The 15,775-nt window shown below is 46.2% G+C and overlaps 6 protein-coding genes across 6 annotated transcripts; 2 read left to right on the top strand and 4 right to left on the bottom strand.

Moving 5' to 3' along the window:
- Positions 1 to 2,538: 2,538 nt before the first annotated feature.
- PSV08DRAFT_192426 (uncharacterized protein) lies at positions 2,539 to 4,513 on the top strand (the record flags this gene model as incomplete). The annotated part of the gene is made up of 3 exons (XM_014219263.2): positions 2,539 to 3,051; positions 3,134 to 3,870; positions 4,003 to 4,513. The coding sequence occupies 3 exons, from the start codon at positions 2,539 to 2,541 to the stop codon at positions 4,496 to 4,498; spliced, it is 1,746 nt and encodes a 581-aa protein (XP_014074738.1). The 3' UTR covers positions 4,499 to 4,513.
- A 1,725-nt stretch (positions 4,514 to 6,238) lies between these two features.
- On the bottom strand, positions 6,239 to 7,465 carry PSV08DRAFT_167956 (uncharacterized protein; the record flags this gene model as incomplete). Its single annotated transcript, XM_014219265.1, has 1 exon — positions 6,239 to 7,465. One exon carries the CDS (start codon positions 7,463 to 7,465, stop codon positions 6,239 to 6,241), a length of 1,227 nt encoding a protein of 408 aa, XP_014074740.1.
- Positions 7,466 to 9,839: 2,374 nt separating this feature from the next.
- Positions 9,840 to 10,218, bottom strand: PSV08DRAFT_357772 (uncharacterized protein; the record flags this gene model as incomplete). Its single annotated transcript, XM_066092946.1, has 2 exons — positions 10,060 to 10,218; positions 9,840 to 10,011 (listed from the first exon to the last, which is right to left on the bottom strand). The coding sequence occupies exons 1-2, from the start codon at positions 10,179 to 10,181 to the stop codon at positions 9,840 to 9,842; spliced, it is 294 nt and encodes a 97-aa protein (XP_065949914.1). The 5' UTR covers positions 10,182 to 10,218.
- Positions 10,219 to 11,337: 1,119 nt separating this feature from the next.
- Positions 11,338 to 12,059, bottom strand: PSV08DRAFT_253879 (uncharacterized protein). Its single transcript, XM_066092468.1, has 2 exons — positions 12,018 to 12,059; positions 11,338 to 11,983 (listed from the first exon to the last, which is right to left on the bottom strand). The coding sequence occupies exons 1-2, from the start codon at positions 12,053 to 12,055 to the stop codon at positions 11,371 to 11,373; spliced, it is 651 nt and encodes a 216-aa protein (XP_065949913.1). The 5' UTR covers positions 12,056 to 12,059; the 3' UTR covers positions 11,338 to 11,370.
- Positions 12,060 to 12,534: 475 nt separating this feature from the next.
- Positions 12,535 to 14,717, top strand: PSV08DRAFT_192423 (uncharacterized protein; the record flags this gene model as incomplete). Its single annotated transcript, XM_014219267.2, has 1 exon — positions 12,535 to 14,717. The coding sequence occupies one exon, from the start codon at positions 12,535 to 12,537 to the stop codon at positions 14,701 to 14,703; it is 2,169 nt and encodes a 722-aa protein (XP_014074742.1). The 3' UTR covers positions 14,704 to 14,717.
- On the bottom strand, positions 14,642 to 15,512 carry PSV08DRAFT_253856 (uncharacterized protein). Its single transcript, XM_066092467.1, has 4 exons — positions 15,324 to 15,512; positions 15,017 to 15,272; positions 14,860 to 14,970; positions 14,642 to 14,810 (listed from the first exon to the last, which is right to left on the bottom strand). The coding sequence occupies exons 1-4, from the start codon at positions 15,435 to 15,437 to the stop codon at positions 14,797 to 14,799; spliced, it is 495 nt and encodes a 164-aa protein (XP_065949912.1). The 5' UTR covers positions 15,438 to 15,512; the 3' UTR covers positions 14,642 to 14,796.
- Between the last annotated feature and the right edge of the window lie 263 nt (positions 15,513 to 15,775).

Raw genomic sequence — 15,775 nt, 5'->3', positions numbered from 1 at the left:
TTGTACGCACTAAGAAGATGCAAAGACCACGCGTCGAGGCATATCGAGATGATACGTTTGCCTAAATAGCTATATTAATCCGATGCGCCCAGGTCACGGCTGCCCAGGTATTCGCATTTCTCAAATTCTATCCATAGACTGAAGTCTTTTGGGACGCTTCACATAGGACAAGTCCTCTTTGAAACAACCACAGTAGTATGCTATCCTTGGCGATCTCAGCGGACTTCCATAGATCCACCCCGAAACCCATCGTCGTTGTCCGACTCTATCCTCGTTCGGCAGAGCAAGTCTGTGCAATTCAAGCATTCATGCTACAACCAAATGTCAGTGGAGGAAACAACGCATGACATCGAAGTAGACTAATTTGATTATTACCGTCTTCGGCTCTGTGAAAGTTCTGAGCGCATATTCACCAAACTCGCGACCAAGACCAGAAGCTTCCTTTCCGCCAAAGGGAGCCTGCATGTTCATCTAGTAGCTCGTTGGTGTTGATTCCGGGGCATGGACCAACAACAAACTCACATAATTAACACAGTTAACGCCGACAACACCCGCATCAACCTTTGCAAAAAAGCCTTAGAGCTCTAGAGATATTTCTCGTAAAGACACCACCCATGAGACCGAGTTCAGCATCGTTGGCAGCCTTAATGACCTCTTCTTCTATTTCAAAGGTCTTGACGAGTTAATCGGAGCCAAATACCTCCTGTTCCAGAATCTTCGAACCAGCTTTGGGATCCAGGAAGACTGTCGGCTCAACAAAGTACCCTTTATCTCCTTTCCGTAATTCTCTGTCGCAAACCATGCAAGGATACAATGACATCAAATGCAGATGAAACACGGCGGTACTCTAGATGTAAAAAGACCCTGCAAATGTGGCATACAAAAGACCGTTGTAGAAATCTAGCAGAAATACACATCAATTTTTCACCGCACCTACGCGTGCGACAATTAGTGTTTGTCAAAACCCTTGGTTACATCCATAACTCTTTTCTACTACGAATCGCTAGATATCCTTACAGAATACTAGCGTAAAGCTCACCGGCCTTAGTGTGGGACCTGGCAAGAGAAGTATAGATCCAAACCCCGTGTAATAAGGTGCTGGAGGCTTACTACCTCCAACCTCGCGTCGCGGTCGCGCGATTAGAACTCTAACTCAACTCCTATAGCTATATATATCAAGGCCTAATAACCTCATTTCTAAAATATATCGCGATAATAACTATTTGGTGTGGCTCTATAGCCTCGTTTTTGAGGTAGTTTTGGTGAGGCCGCGCGTCCGCGGGGTGGTTGCGTCCCGTGAGATAGTGGGGCTAGTTAGAGTTTTGGTGGGGATAACCGCTTGTCGCAAGAAATCCGGTTTTACCGATTAACCGAGAGGCTACCTTATTAACTGCCCTTAGCTAGGGTGCGGGGTAGCGGTACAGCATCAGCAACAAGGGCTTTACCCCAATATGCAAGATTACCGTCCTCTTGTTGATGTTCTCTTTTCTGCCTTCTTTAGGTCCATGCGCGCCAGATGAATCACAATCGGGCATCAGATACTATCTCGATGGATATTCTCAGGGAAAGCGGCCCAGGCCCTGCTGTGTACGCCGCTGGTTCTGACCAACAGGTTAGTGCGATTTTCCCATTGTCCTCTCCACCAGCATCAGCTATCTCGAATTTCAACTGACTGGAGAAGGCCGGTCAGAATCATGGAGGAAATTCGGCAATCAAATGTCCGGAGTGTGGGCTCCGTTTCACAAGGCAGAGTCATCTTACCCGTCATGTTCTTTCACACGTTCCTCCCACGGAGCGAAACATTATCCGCTGCCCCAGCTGCGGTAAAAGGTTCTCGAGACAGGATGTTTTCATTCGACATAACCGTAAGGTGCATAATGCGAGACAAGCCAGCAAAAGGAATGGGCAGAAGTCGTGTTTTCGCTGCGCGCAGAAGAAGTTGAAATGCGACAGAGATCGGCCTTGTGCCACTTGCGCAAAAATAAATGCGGTCTGCACATACCCGGAAGAGCAACAGCGACGGCTTCCTCCAGGGGAAGGGTCACATAATCCCCACGAGTTAGTGAGTGAGGCACCGTAGCATGTTCCAGTCTCTGTATTCACACCGTTCCGCAGCCAAGCCATCCATCCGCAGTCCAAAGGGTCGCAGACCATACTGACTGTGGCCTTTTGGCACCTTCTACTTCGACAGAGTCAATTGATCAGTCGACAAACCAACAAATAGACCGTGCATCTCATGATTTTGGCGGCGATTCCCAAACGCACAATGCTTCAGATACGACCCTGAGTCCCAGTCGCACGCGAAATCCGCTAGAGAATGGACAGAATACTCTGATTCAGAATTCTTTTGCGGATGTTTTCAACCCCATGTACACATTCAACATCCCCGATGTCTTTGATTTCGGACAACTTGGGGTTGACTGGTTGGATATTTCTGATCATTTGTCTGCGGACTGGGCAAGGCCAGAAGAAATAGCTCTGAATCAGAATGACTTCTCGAACAGTCAGGAATCACCGTGTTCGGCTCTACCGGAAGATATGGCGTTCTTGCCTGCTCAGAACAACGGAGGTTCTTTCCAAGTCGATCCCTCTGGTCTTGTGACTGGCGCTGTCAGTAATCCAGCATCCGATGATCATGATGTCTCACCCCAGCAATGGCCGTTTGATGCTGAACGTGACACCGCGCGGCAGCGCTACCAGGTACCCTCAATACGACAAGTCCTCCGAACGCGACTTCAATCGAGTAACAAAGAGACACCTTTCCTTGATAGCCTCACCGAATTATTCTCAGGTACATACCTATCTATCCCCGAGGCTGGCCAAGGCACTTTTGGTGCTTTGCAAGTTGTCAAGAAATGGCTAGAGTCATATTTCAGAGAATTCCATGCGGTTTCGCCAGTTATTCACGCGCCAACATGGAAAATTGAAAATTATCCCACCATATTGATTGCAGCCATGAGTTTGATCGGCGCCTCATCAGCTACAAACGGGCCTGGCAAGGAGCAATTAGCCGCTCTGGGCCAGCTTTGCTCCAAGACCCTTCCTTTGATTGTAAGTAAAGTAGTCCTCTTGACTCGACACATACGCTGGCACTCGTGTTATCTCCGCCGATAGAGCTAACTTTACTTTGAAGGCCGCTTCTGATACCAAGAATTACCAAGATATAAATTACCTTACAGCACACTGTCTGAGCTCGATATATTTTCTTGGTTCCGGCGACCGCCAGCTGTATCAAAGCGCTGACCGCAGTCGAGGCCTTTTGATCGCCAGTCTCCGAGGCTTGGGTATTCTGGGTTCTTCATTTACTCTCTCTATGGAAGGAGAAAGAAAAAAGACCAACCTTAATGCGACCCAGAACGATAGGCAACATCATCTCCACCAGGAATGGCTTTCCTGGAGGGATCAACAACAAGAACTAAGATTAGTGTGGACAGCGTTTGAATTTGACTACACCTTCTCCACCTTGACTAGTAAGCGAGGGGCGATCGATCTGTCAGAACTTCCAACTCGAATGCCATGTGCAGATTCCCTCTGGTCGGCGCCTTCTGCTCAAGCATGGGCTGCACTGCAAGTTGACATGAGTGAAAACATGACTGGAGTATCATTAGCGTCGTCTTTGCGCACCGTCGCTTCAGGTAAGCCCTTACCTCCTGATCTGTCACCTTACTCGAGGCGATATCTATCTATAGTCCTCGATCGGCTTCTTTGGGATTTGAAGCAGTTAGACATGGTTTTCATAACAGGGTGCCTGGGGTTGCCACACTCCTCATGTGGTCAGCAGGAAAGAAAAGAAAACTTGCTAGAGGTATTACGCAAGATCCGCCACTCGCTCTGGCGACCGCGTTCCACTGAAGAACTCATAAACCATAGGTGAGTTCTGCCCTCGGGTCCACTTGATCTACTAATACCGAGCCTTAGCATGATCTATTCTATATATCATTACTCAAATTTGAGCAATTCTGGGAACACGCTGGATTTGGTTGTCTTTATCGCAAGGAAAAGCCTTTCACTTAATAGATGGCATGTCGACTCCTCCATAAAAGCTGCAGAGCGCCAGTTAGCTATGAGCTTTACAAGTGATCCGCAGAAGTCACGTTCGTTGATCTGGCATGCTGCTCAGATCATAGGAATCTCAAATCAGTACATCATCTGTTCGCCTTGTGAGGTATTGCGGATTTTTGCTGCATATGCCTTTCTTATCGCCCACGCTATCTATCACCCTCGACCGCATCCAGATGGCCCTACACACGCTACTGTTGATCTTGCTCAAATATACCCGAATGCAGATCAGATGACTGCTACCAATCAATGGATCAAGCAGGGGGGAGGCGCCGGTGTTGGCTGTGTGACGGATATTTGGTCCGAAGAAGGCATGCAAGCGCTCATCCGAGAGGGGAGTGAAAGACTTGGTGGTATAATCATTTGGAAGGCGGCCGAGAAATTTATTCGAGCTCTTCAATACTTCGCGCGTCGGGATCTAAGTAGCGTTGGTATATGAACACAAAAACAGCCACAGGGTCCCGAGAGCCTACCATGCGTGGAATGTACAGATTAGAGCCGAGGAAGAGCGGGGTTATTGGTTTGATGAAATTAGGTACATGAGGGAAAATGTGACCATGCATAGGGACCAAGTCCTCCATACTTTAGCAAGTACTCGCCCCACAGAGCCTAGTTCTGCCGAACTAGGCCCTACCCAGCTCAACGTCAACTACCAGCTTAACGTCAATTTTGCTAACCTATGCGATTTGTATTGTAAATTGGCCGCGAAAATACGCGAAATATTATATATTTGCTATAGCTACTGAGTGGGAGGTATCTTCTAGTATATAAAACGTATTATTTGTGCCTGTTGATTTGGTGTTAAGGCCTTTATAGAGGCAGGTGTAATGGGCTGAACGCCCTCTGCCTCTTATACTCGTCTACGACCTCGTTTACTCCACCTGCCCGGCCCGATTATTACCTAAGCACCTAGCGTTATATATAGATAGCTACGTAGCTGAGAGCTTAGCTCTCTATTGAATACAATCTTGTTACCTTGGCCTGTCCGATTGTGCTCCCGAGCTTAAGACTACCCTCCGGGGTTGCTGTTACAAGAGTAACAAGAAGGATGCTCTCCTTGACGCAGGGCCATAGAAGGAAGGAACACGGTTGGCTATGGTGCCACAAGAGTCCACGTCAAAAGGTAATGGATCAACGCGGGGCGCTAATCATGTGACTTGGCATCTCGCCAAGACATGGCATCTCGTCAAGAAGGCAGATGCCACAACATCTGAAGATGCCCCCGACATCTGGAAAATCTCCAGATGACCAGCAGCTTGGTAGATGTTAAGACTGAAAGCAATGAGGATATAAGAATGGATAGGTTTTATTATTTACTCTCGTTATAGTTAACTTAAATTATACTTTCTTACTAGTTACTTTACTTAATAAGATTGTTACTCGTTAGTCTAGTTATAGTAATATAGATTAGTGTTTGTTAAAACCTCTAGTTATGTCAGACTGTGAGGGGTTTTCTGATCAAGGACACTTATAGATCACTGTGATAAAAGACTGTGATAAACTTGATGGTAGAAACTGATTGTATTGATTGCTCTGTCTTCTCTCCAGCGGCGCGTAAGCGCGCCGCCTTATGAGCGTAGTTGCTATTGTTTTTTGTCTCAGGTAGGCGGCTGAGTATCAGCCTTGCCTAGGGATAGGTCTTGGCACTCGGCTCTGATCGGCCCGGATCACAGGATCCAGGTGCTTGATCGCACCCGGATTCTATCCGGCAAATTTCCGCCATACCACTGCTTGGCGTAATAATTTCCCATCTACCACCGTTTCAAATACACTACCACACACGTGACGTCAGCTTGTAAAATATCCCAAATGCCACTGTTTCTATCCCACATGCCACCGTTTAAAGCCTCAGCTAACGGGCACTTAGCCGCCTATAGGGGGTTTAAAAATAGCGAATCTAACGCCCCTAAGGGAAGGGTATAGGGTTTATGCAACCTCTCCCCAAAACTCCAAACATAACCGACCACAAGGACTGCTTCTCTGATAATCTATTATCGGCCTTTAACCTCACAGCAGACTGTTTAGACTCAATGGAACTAACTTATCGACGAACACTACTACGATAAGCCTTAGAAACGCTGCCCTACACGCTCTTAGATAGTAGATACAGGCAGTAGTAGTTTATACAAAGAGAAGGGTTGAAAATTGTGATTTACAGTAGATCTAAATCTTTCTAGTCTCACAATTGGCCTATTCGAGCTCTTTTTCTTGATCGCGTTGATAGGGCTGGAGGCTCTTCGCTTTGGACACTACTCTCTCTACTCGCCATAGGTCTTTTATCTCTACTAGGTGGACTTGATGTGACATTATGGGTGATATGTGGAATAGAGCTAGATGTCGCGATTGTAAAAGTATCGTTCGTAATAGTAGAATCCATATAAGTGACTTGTAAAGCGGCTAGATCTACTTGAGAGCCGCTGCTACTTCGCTGTTCATCGTCTAGCCGTAGCTGTTGATCTAAAATTGCCTGAAATACTGGCGGTTTAGGAGATGTGAGCCGCAAGGTTGAATGTTCTGCTTCCGCTGTAGATGTCTGTGCTGTAGGAGGTTGACCGTCTTCGTTATTTCGGTTCTCGTTCACTGCTTGCCTAGCAGCTCCAATTCGCTGAGTCTGGTGGCGCTCTCTTATTGCCTCGATTTCTTTAAGGGATGCTTGTATAGCTCTGATCCGTTGCCACAAGGTATCGTGCTCTCTTGATTCTAGAGGTTGGGAAATGAAAGATAGAGTAGACACGGTTTGATCAGTAAGTTGAGATGATGCCTCTTGATTAGATGTAATCTGTTCGGGACAGCGCTGGATAGGTGTAATCTGAACAGGACGATTTGAAGCATCCGGGTGTTGTTGGAAATATGTTGCGCCTGATTGATATCGGTTTCGAGCCTCATCCTGTTGCTCCTTCCGACAGTTTGGTGATGCTAGATTTCCAAGTCTCCGGGCCTCTGTCTCCCGGGTCCTTCGCTTCATCCTTTTCTGGACCGGACGACCTCGCGAGGGAGCATAAGGAGGTGGCTTTGTAACTCCATCAGGTTCGAGATCGTCCAGTAAAACCGGTAACAGAGAGTATCTATACTGCTCACGGTACTCAGATATCTCGTAAAACTTGGCAATATACTTCTCGGGTTTAGTATTAAAGAACCGACAAACGGCAATCGCATGTCTACAAGGAATTTTGTGATCCTGGAAAGCGAGACAGGAGCATTTCTGAGCTTTGAGCTGGACGAGGCGAGTATTCTGGTCCCCTGGGTTTGCTCGGTATGCTAGAGCTACCATATTCTCGCGCTCTTGAGGAGTCACAAGGTACTGGTTACTCTCCTCAAGCTCTTTCCGGAAATATGCCATAGCATAGTTTGTATACTTCTCGTCTTTCTGGGGGCTATGACGTCTTTCGTAAAATTTCGACATCATATATGTCCATATATGATGTAGTGAATGGAAAATCGGTAACTCACGGGCCTTCTATAGCTTGGTCTTAGTTGGAATAGAACAATAGGCTTTCTAACAAATTTACTTACCATCCATGCGCTATTTATCGACTCGGATATATTAGAACAAGTTTGACCAAACCGTGGGAAATCGACTAGTGGTGCATGTGATGTTGCGTAGTGCTTTGCATCGAGTTGATCCAGGTAGTGACGCGCAGGAGCAGAAAGAGACTCAATCTGATCCAAAAAGGCTTTAAATTTAGCCTTAGTCTCGACTAGACAAGCAGCTCTGAATATCTTCTCAACCTTTCTTCCAAATTCGTTTCCAACATTCTCTGCAAGATGTTGCGTGCAGTGATAGTGGAAAGCCTTTGGTAAAGCCTCTGCAACAGCTGGAACTAGACCTTTTGCTCGATCGCTAACGATTGTAAGATGCTCAAAATCGTCTCGTTCTTTCTCGGTAGTATCAAGGTTGTTGAGAAAGTATTCTCTGAAACCTTGTAGAAAGCTGAGCCACGATTCTTTAGACTCGTTTCTAGCGAATCCCCACATTAATGGTAGGATTTCCTCGTTAGCGTCAAGTGTTGTAAGAACAAGAAGAACTATGTTCTTTTCTGACTTCATATGGGCACCATCAACACAGATAAACTGTCGGGAGTGCCAAAATGCATGAATACAAGCCCTCGGTGCTACATAGCACCATTCAAAGGATCCATCATTATCCGTCGAAATAGTAGCGTTCGCCATCGAAGTAGCATAGTCTCCTTCGTCGTTCACATCTATATCTATATCAAGCCCGTTATCCGTGATTGTCCGAAGGAATGGAAGGATGAGCTGGAAGGACTTCGTCTTGTCCATGAAGGCACTCTTTTGGATCTCCTTCTTTGCGCGCCACGCTTGTAGGTACGATATCTGATTTAAGTGCTGAAGTCTTTCAGCAGTCTGAATCTGGCGTGGCCTCGTCCGAAAATCGCTCTTAACCATATCTCCTTGTCGGTGGGCAATGAGCTTTGCAGATCTTGATGCTTTCCAATCTTGATGGGAGCTAAGATCGCAGGTGTGAGGGACCAATTTCCGAAGCTCAAATTGATCAGATCGATTCATATAAGCAATCCGGAGGAAGAATTTGCATCCAGTTTCCTCGCTCGAGCGGCAGATAGCGTGAAATCTCGTCCGATCGCTGGCAGCTACTTTAAATGAAAGTCTCTGGGTCACCATAACGTGAAGAACCGACTCTTTTGCTTCATCAATTGACGCGAATGTCTGTCCGATAAATAGAGGACTAGGTAAATCCCTGGAGGATGCCATCGTAGTCAATTGTCGCTAGATTTTGTGTTAATCTCGCGTTAGAACGCGTCGACTCTTTAATCGCGTCAGACGCGTTATGAACCGTTACGGTTTTAGCCAGGCGCTGAGTCTGACGCGGATAATAGGAAGCCCTACCACCTAACACCAAGAATAACGACGTTATACATACTCTTGTGTAAAACTGCTTTGCCTACTGCCTTGAAGAGTCTAGGGAAGGTGCGAACCCTACTAATAAGATGGTGGCATGTGGGATAGAAACAGTGGCATTTGGGATATTTTACAAGCTGACGTCACGTGTGTGGTAGTGTATTTGAAACGGTGGTAGATGGGAAATTATTACGCCAAGCAGTGGTATGGCGGAAATTTGCCGTATCATTTAATGTTTACCTATGTATACAATTTCGATATCTACATGCAGGGTGTAACAGATGGAGCCGACTTCAGCGTCGTAGTGTTAGCAAAACATTGTACTACAATGTCAAACGTCTTGCTATCAATAGTGAATTGCTCTAGGTCACTAGACCCTCCAGAGATGACCATCAGATCCACTGCAGTTCCATCTATACCTATACACTGCCTGTATTTACGCTTATCAGAAATGTTGAGAACACGGACTAGGTATGGAAAGGGTCACTACCATTTGTTACGAACCTGAAGGAAGGAGGCACGGCGGTTAAGTTAAGGAGCAATGACAGCCTGACAATGCTAGCCATATGTAACGCGGGGGCACCAATCACGTGACCTCCTCGGTGCCGCATGCACGAGGAAGGTTCTTGGCGTGATCCTCGTACATAACCCACAGAGGGATACTCCTCGCGCAGCAGCCACCGAGCATTCCTCGGGCTCCTCTGAACGAGGACCACGAGCACCATAGGTATATAGCACTAGGCAATGAACCCTTATGGTTCATTGTGTTCAATCTCTAGTTACGAGTACAATACTACTATTGAACTGGCATATCCATTTACACCCTGTTGCTTCATCCGCGAAAACCAACCTAAGAATCTTGACACCAGAAGTCTTATATTACTTCCACTCAAGAGATACTCTTAACACCATTCCATAGCTGCAGCCCCATTGGGGACGCTCCCAGGTATGCGAAACTTAGCTAACTGGTTCCCTGCACATTCTTTTGGATTCGCAATAGCAGAAATTGGTAAGAATGTCGTATTATCAAACGTCAAGGTAGCCTGGCAGGTAGTGTTGCCAACGTTAACCAGTCTATGTGTGGTCAGAGTTGTGGTGTGTGCAGAGAACAAGACAACTTACTGATAGTGGAGCTCTTCTTCGGCCTTTGTTTGCACTAATGGACTTGTGAGCACTGGGAGTATTGGATTGAATGGAACGATTTGGGCGAGCGAAACCGCCAGGAAGAATGGTAGAAGTAGCATGATGCGAAACAAAGAATAGTATTAGCGAGGATTGTGCAACGATAAAATGGTGCGAATCCCATGTTTAAGAATAGAGAATAGATTTGCTTCTCTCTAATTTTAGCACAAGATTGTTTTCGGGTCCGGTTTTTGGAGCCCTGAATCAGGTACCGGTAAACGCAGACACGATTCGACTCTATTGAAAGATCCTCCACTCCATCTTGCTCTATTAAATATTGTACTTGCCAGATTGATTTTGACAATAAATCACTCAGAATGGATCTACTCTATCCAAGATATCCAGCGTATATACCACACACCGAATCTTCTATTCGATTTTCGGTTCCAGATGAGCGAGTCATTAAGCGCCTTCTTGCACATTGTGAAGATGAAGAGAACATGAGACTCAAAGCCGCTGGGAATGTCCTCTATCCCCATGTTAAGACGTTGTCGCGTTTGTTGTCGCGATATAACATTGAGGTGGAAAGGGCCACTAGGAACGAACTAGGAATAACCTTATTCTTACCACCACCTTGTCCGGAGCCAAAGCAGAAAACCATAGCCCGTCTTAGACATAAGCTCCTCAAAAACGTACGATGGGGCGATCAGAAAATGACTAGGCAGTGCACGACCAAGCCTGCACATTCGCAAAGCCCGAAGTGGGTTACCTTATCTTAATGGTAGCAAGATTAGGATAAAGGGCAAATAGAGCGGCGTAGAACAGAGAGGCAATTCAACGATTGAGTGTCCATAGTTAGCAAATAGGATTGCGAGCAGTAGCTAAATTGAAGAAGGGCGACAGCAAAGACTGCCAACGGCAATTATCGGGCGAGAAGAAGCGTCTATCTAGAGGGTATGATAGGGCTGTACTGAAAAGAGGGGTGGTTGATGGGCCAATCATAGTGCTTTCTGAGATAAGGCTGAGCCGACGGAGATAAGAAAAGCTTGAATATTATTAGCCAGCGGTTTGTCATTTGTCGGAGCTGCGATTTTGTTCTAAATTTAGTGACACCAGATTCTGTTTTCCGTTACTGACTTTTGTATCCGTGCCATGAGCAGCCGAACGTATCGATGTTGTCAGCTAAAATTAGCTTTTTCTACATTAAAGTGCGTTATGCAATGCCTATACTCGTCAAAATATCACTAGCATGGAAACAATCAAATGTTGAAATATATAGTATTTGGAATTTCTTCTTTACTTGAGCACTATCTACAACATTGCGATAACTATAGAAAGCGACCACATCATCGCGCGACTTGCAACAACGCTATTACCAATGCTCGAGAATACCGGCAATGACGCGGTTGGTCTCACATCCGTTGGAAGGGGTACAGTTCGATTGGCCATGGGTGGTGCAACAGAAACGATCGGAACCGTTGACAGTGTTGGCAAGCCGGATGATTGCTCATGTGATGGAGTAGCCGACGTCGTCTTTGCCATTGCTTGGAAAAGGAATTGAGATTGAAGACCACGGGGATTGAGACTGAACACCATGCCTGCTTTGCAGTGTGCGCGCGGGGCTATCTGGGCACAGAAGAACCATTGTGGGTTGTCGCTCGTGACTTTGTATTCGACCACAAATTTGCCGCTAATGTTACTTGGATTGAATTGGTGGAAGCCCGAATCAAAGCCTCCATTGCTTACACATGGGTCCTGGAACCGACTCTGCGTTAACGTATGGTTGAGTGCGAGAAAATTGAATGAGATGGTAGTGCCAATAGAAGCATTCAAGTATGAAGGAGAGAAGACCAGCTTCCCTTCATCACCAACAACTACGGTAGCGGTCGGCTGGGCTATGTCCGAGTGTGGGGCGGTACCAGTGCTCCAGTGCATATGAGGTTGAGAGCCGACAGAACCGATAGTCCGCGAAGGCTGTGAAGTCTCCACAGCCCATGGAAGGTGAGGTGTTAATGTAGGATAAGACTTCGCTACACCAGTTGCCAGCACCTGGTGAATGACGGTCATCCAAAATAGCATAATGTAGTACAACATGACTCCTGCTTGGACTAGTGCTAAGGCGAAAGAAGAGGTTTTTCCTAAGAGCGACTGGAACCTTACCAAGCGGATCCTTGACCTTTATATCTTCTTAATAATAGATCTTATGACGGAAATCACCTTGGAATTGATCCCGAAATGCCGTAACCCGTTTCTAGAAAGCAAACGAGTATCGACTTTCATATTCCATTTCGCCCGGTTTTGGGGACCAAAACGTGTATTTCGTATGTTAAGGGCTAGTATATATATACACTAGGCTTGCGCTGAATCTAAGGACCAGACAAAAGAACTATACTCAAGCAGGCCTTGACATAAACCAACAGATATAACCGAAATAGTACTCTTCACGGGCACCAACTCACACACGATTTCTCAGCCATGGCAGTAGTTGCTAGCAGGAATCTCGAGAACATGATGTCCGAGAATTCCCGAATTGACATCAATAAAGCAGATGCTGGAGCGAGTGGAGGGAAAGAGAATGGAAGAGATAAAGGCGGGGAAGACGATCCGCCCCAGCGTGAGGAGAGCAGTAGTGCCTCCAGTGGAAGTGGACTTCCTCATAGCAATCAAAGTGAAAGCAAAATTGCTTCGAAGTCAGATATGGATGCTACTCACAAGAACGACCCTGATCACATGAACTGGAAATCTGACGCTCCAGAATTTGTGGATCATAATGGTCAGCCTATGAAAAGTGATGAAAAGGACCCTGAAAATTCATCTGGTGATTCATCAGGAGATGAGAACGAAGACAACGAGGAGGAAAGAAGGAAAGAAAAGGCAGAGAGAGAGAGATTTCTTGCTCAAGGTAGAGAAGAAAACCGCAAGATACGACATGGTGAATCCAATACCTCGCGACCTCCATCTATCGAAAGACACTGGCGCCAGCTATACATAACTGTCAAGACTTGGTGGAGAGATCATGGAAAGGCCTTGAATCCTTCCCAGAAAACATCAATTGAGAAAATTCAGGGCCGAATCGAGAAAGAATGCGAGAGCATTGTTAAGGAGAACTACAGTGATGCTGGGGACATTGACCGGGAGAAGAAGAAACTGTTCCAGGAGTACAAGTTTCCAGTCGAGACATTACACGGTTTGATCAGCACAGCTGCTGCCGCCCTTTCTACTGTGCAGAAAATGGAGACGAACGGGACTAAGGAAGACAAAGAATCACTTAATGAAGAGCAAAATTCGCTAGTAAAAGGCGTTGCGGTCATCACGGAGACTTTGAAAAAATACCAGATTCCAGCCCAATGCGTAGTTACTAATCTCGCCCTAGAGATGTTCGACACTATCGTGAATAAAAGCGAAGCAACACGCGCACAATATGCGGAAACTCTTTCAGAATTGAACAAACCTACTGCTGAGCAGGAGGAGGCGTGGACAGTAGCGATACCACATATGGAGAAGGCCCTCCAATTGATGAGAAAAGACGACCATACTTCTGATGGGGAAAAACAGCTTCAGACTCAAATTCGTTTCATAGAGTCCAAAAATAAGGTTCTGGAAACCCATAATGAGGAATTGGAGATCAAGACTACGACAAATAGCCTACCAATAGCTCTCTTACAAAGGATGCAACAACAATGGATAGATGGCCAGGAGAGAGAACTAGCTGAGAACTGGACCAATCTTACCAAAACACTCGCAACACAGACCCTTGCGAAAGACCTTCACCAAAAGTTGCTTACACAGGGGGAAGACAAGATGAAAGAGGAGAAGAGTCCTAGCCCTCCAAGCCCTCCTGAACGCTCTGTAGCTGATTCTAGTGAAGGTGGCTCTCTGTCTGCGGGAGTTTCAGAAACTTCCAAGAGCAGCAGCGGCCCAGCGAGAACAAAACCAAAAAAGCCTGTCGAGAAAGACTACCTTTCTATGCAACTCAGCGAACTAGATGTCATCACGATGCCTGATTATAGCGATGGGAAGACAGAGTTTGGAAAGTTAGTCGCTGTCAGACCGTGTCAGACTGGCAACCCAAGATTCAGCCGATTCATCCTCCACGCTGGCACTGAAAACTTGGAACATTACCGGGTCGTTCGAGGAAGCGACTTAGGTCCTGGCGGTGCGGAGACACTCGAAAGCTACGAACCTGAACGTACCCATCAAGCTTTCAATCTCCGTAATAGGAAAAGTGAAATGAAGGAGAACAAAATTGCGGCAATTGGTCCATGTGTGGTAATGTCTCGAGGAGAGAATTATAAACCGGGACCCAAGTCGCGTCGACCAGACGCTTATGTAAAGGTCGAGTACGCAGACAAGACTGTCGACTGGGTAACGAGAACAGAATTTATTCAATTGACTGGCAAAAAGTTTGCAGATAGAACTCTAGTAACGTTGGAAAGCAAGTACAAAGAGAAGGCGAGATACCTGGAAGCACACAGGCAAGCACGAATGCATCCAGACACGAAAAAACCATTACAGCCTGAGGACCAGCAAGATAAGCCATGGCTTTTCCCAGACGACGATCTCTTGGTGGGCAAGGTAACCGGAAGTGAAGACGACAAAGAAGATGCCGACATGGGATTGAATGGCATTCAAATCAACGCGTGATGTTCAGCTTGTTCCTAGCTGCAGCGTCCTTAATAGGGTCGAATGCTCTGGCCGAGGTCGTTGTATCTTGGTATTCGGACTCATCGAAATCCATTACAATCTTGCTGCTACCTGCCATGTTTTAGCATATCTCAATGATATTCTTCAATTTCTTACTTAATTCCATCGTGCTGTTAAAGTACATGCTTTGGATAGGGTCTTGCAATTCACTTGGTGTAGGGACCTTGGTCGGCTGTACGTCAAGATGGTTTGTGCTATTATAGATAGCTGAAAGATGTTAGCATAACCTAGATGACAGGATTGTCTCTCTAACCCGCTGTCCCTACTTCAAAGTTTCGTTCGTCATTTTCCTTTTCTTTGGCTTTCTGTTTTCCCTGACGAACTTTGACGAAGATGGTCCGTTGAATCTTCCATCGAGCAATACTTTCCGAAATCTGCTTCTGGGTTGCATTTTTCATTGTTTCTTTCATCATCTGAGCAGCCATTTTCTTTTCGTTTTCACTGTAGCTACACCAGGTGGCATGGGGTTTTTCTTTCAAAAGCTGGTTTGCTACTTTCCTCGCTTGTTTCTAGGTAATTCCGTCATCGTCTAAAATAAAGTAGGAGAAGAGAGCGAGTACCTCAAACAAATTCCACTGGTCAGAATTCAAACCTGAAGCTTTCTGGACATCTTTGGTTTTCGCATGTGACCCCACCCATGGGAGGCCGTCGTCATTGGCGACTCTTGGGACCATGATTCATACATCAAAAGAGGAATATAGAAGATCGATGGCTCAATTCTATAGTATGCAAGAGGTCAACCCTTATATACGGGCCTTTCGGTTACTGAGAAAAGAATAGCAGTCTCGGATCGAACGTGAGTATGAAAGGGCTAATGCGTGCCGATTTACCAGGGGCTTCTCGACTGTTGCCAACATGAGGGGATCATTGCCTGTCGCAAGTACTGCGCACAGAGCGCGTGTAGTATCAGGCTTAGACAGTCACAATTGCAGATGGTCAGCCCCCATCCTTCATGGTCCAAGGTCAAGCCAGACCTGGCTCAACCTCCAACCGATGTTGGTTGCGCACCACG

The sequence above is a fragment of the Bipolaris maydis genome, assembly GCF_028858645.1.
Source record: "Bipolaris maydis strain C4 unplaced genomic scaffold PSV08scaffold_1, whole genome shotgun sequence".
NCBI classification, from domain to species: Eukaryota; Fungi; Ascomycota; class Dothideomycetes; order Pleosporales; family Pleosporaceae; genus Bipolaris; species Bipolaris maydis.
Note: the sequence above shows the minus strand (reverse complement) of the source record. Positions and strands in the feature narration are given on the sequence as shown.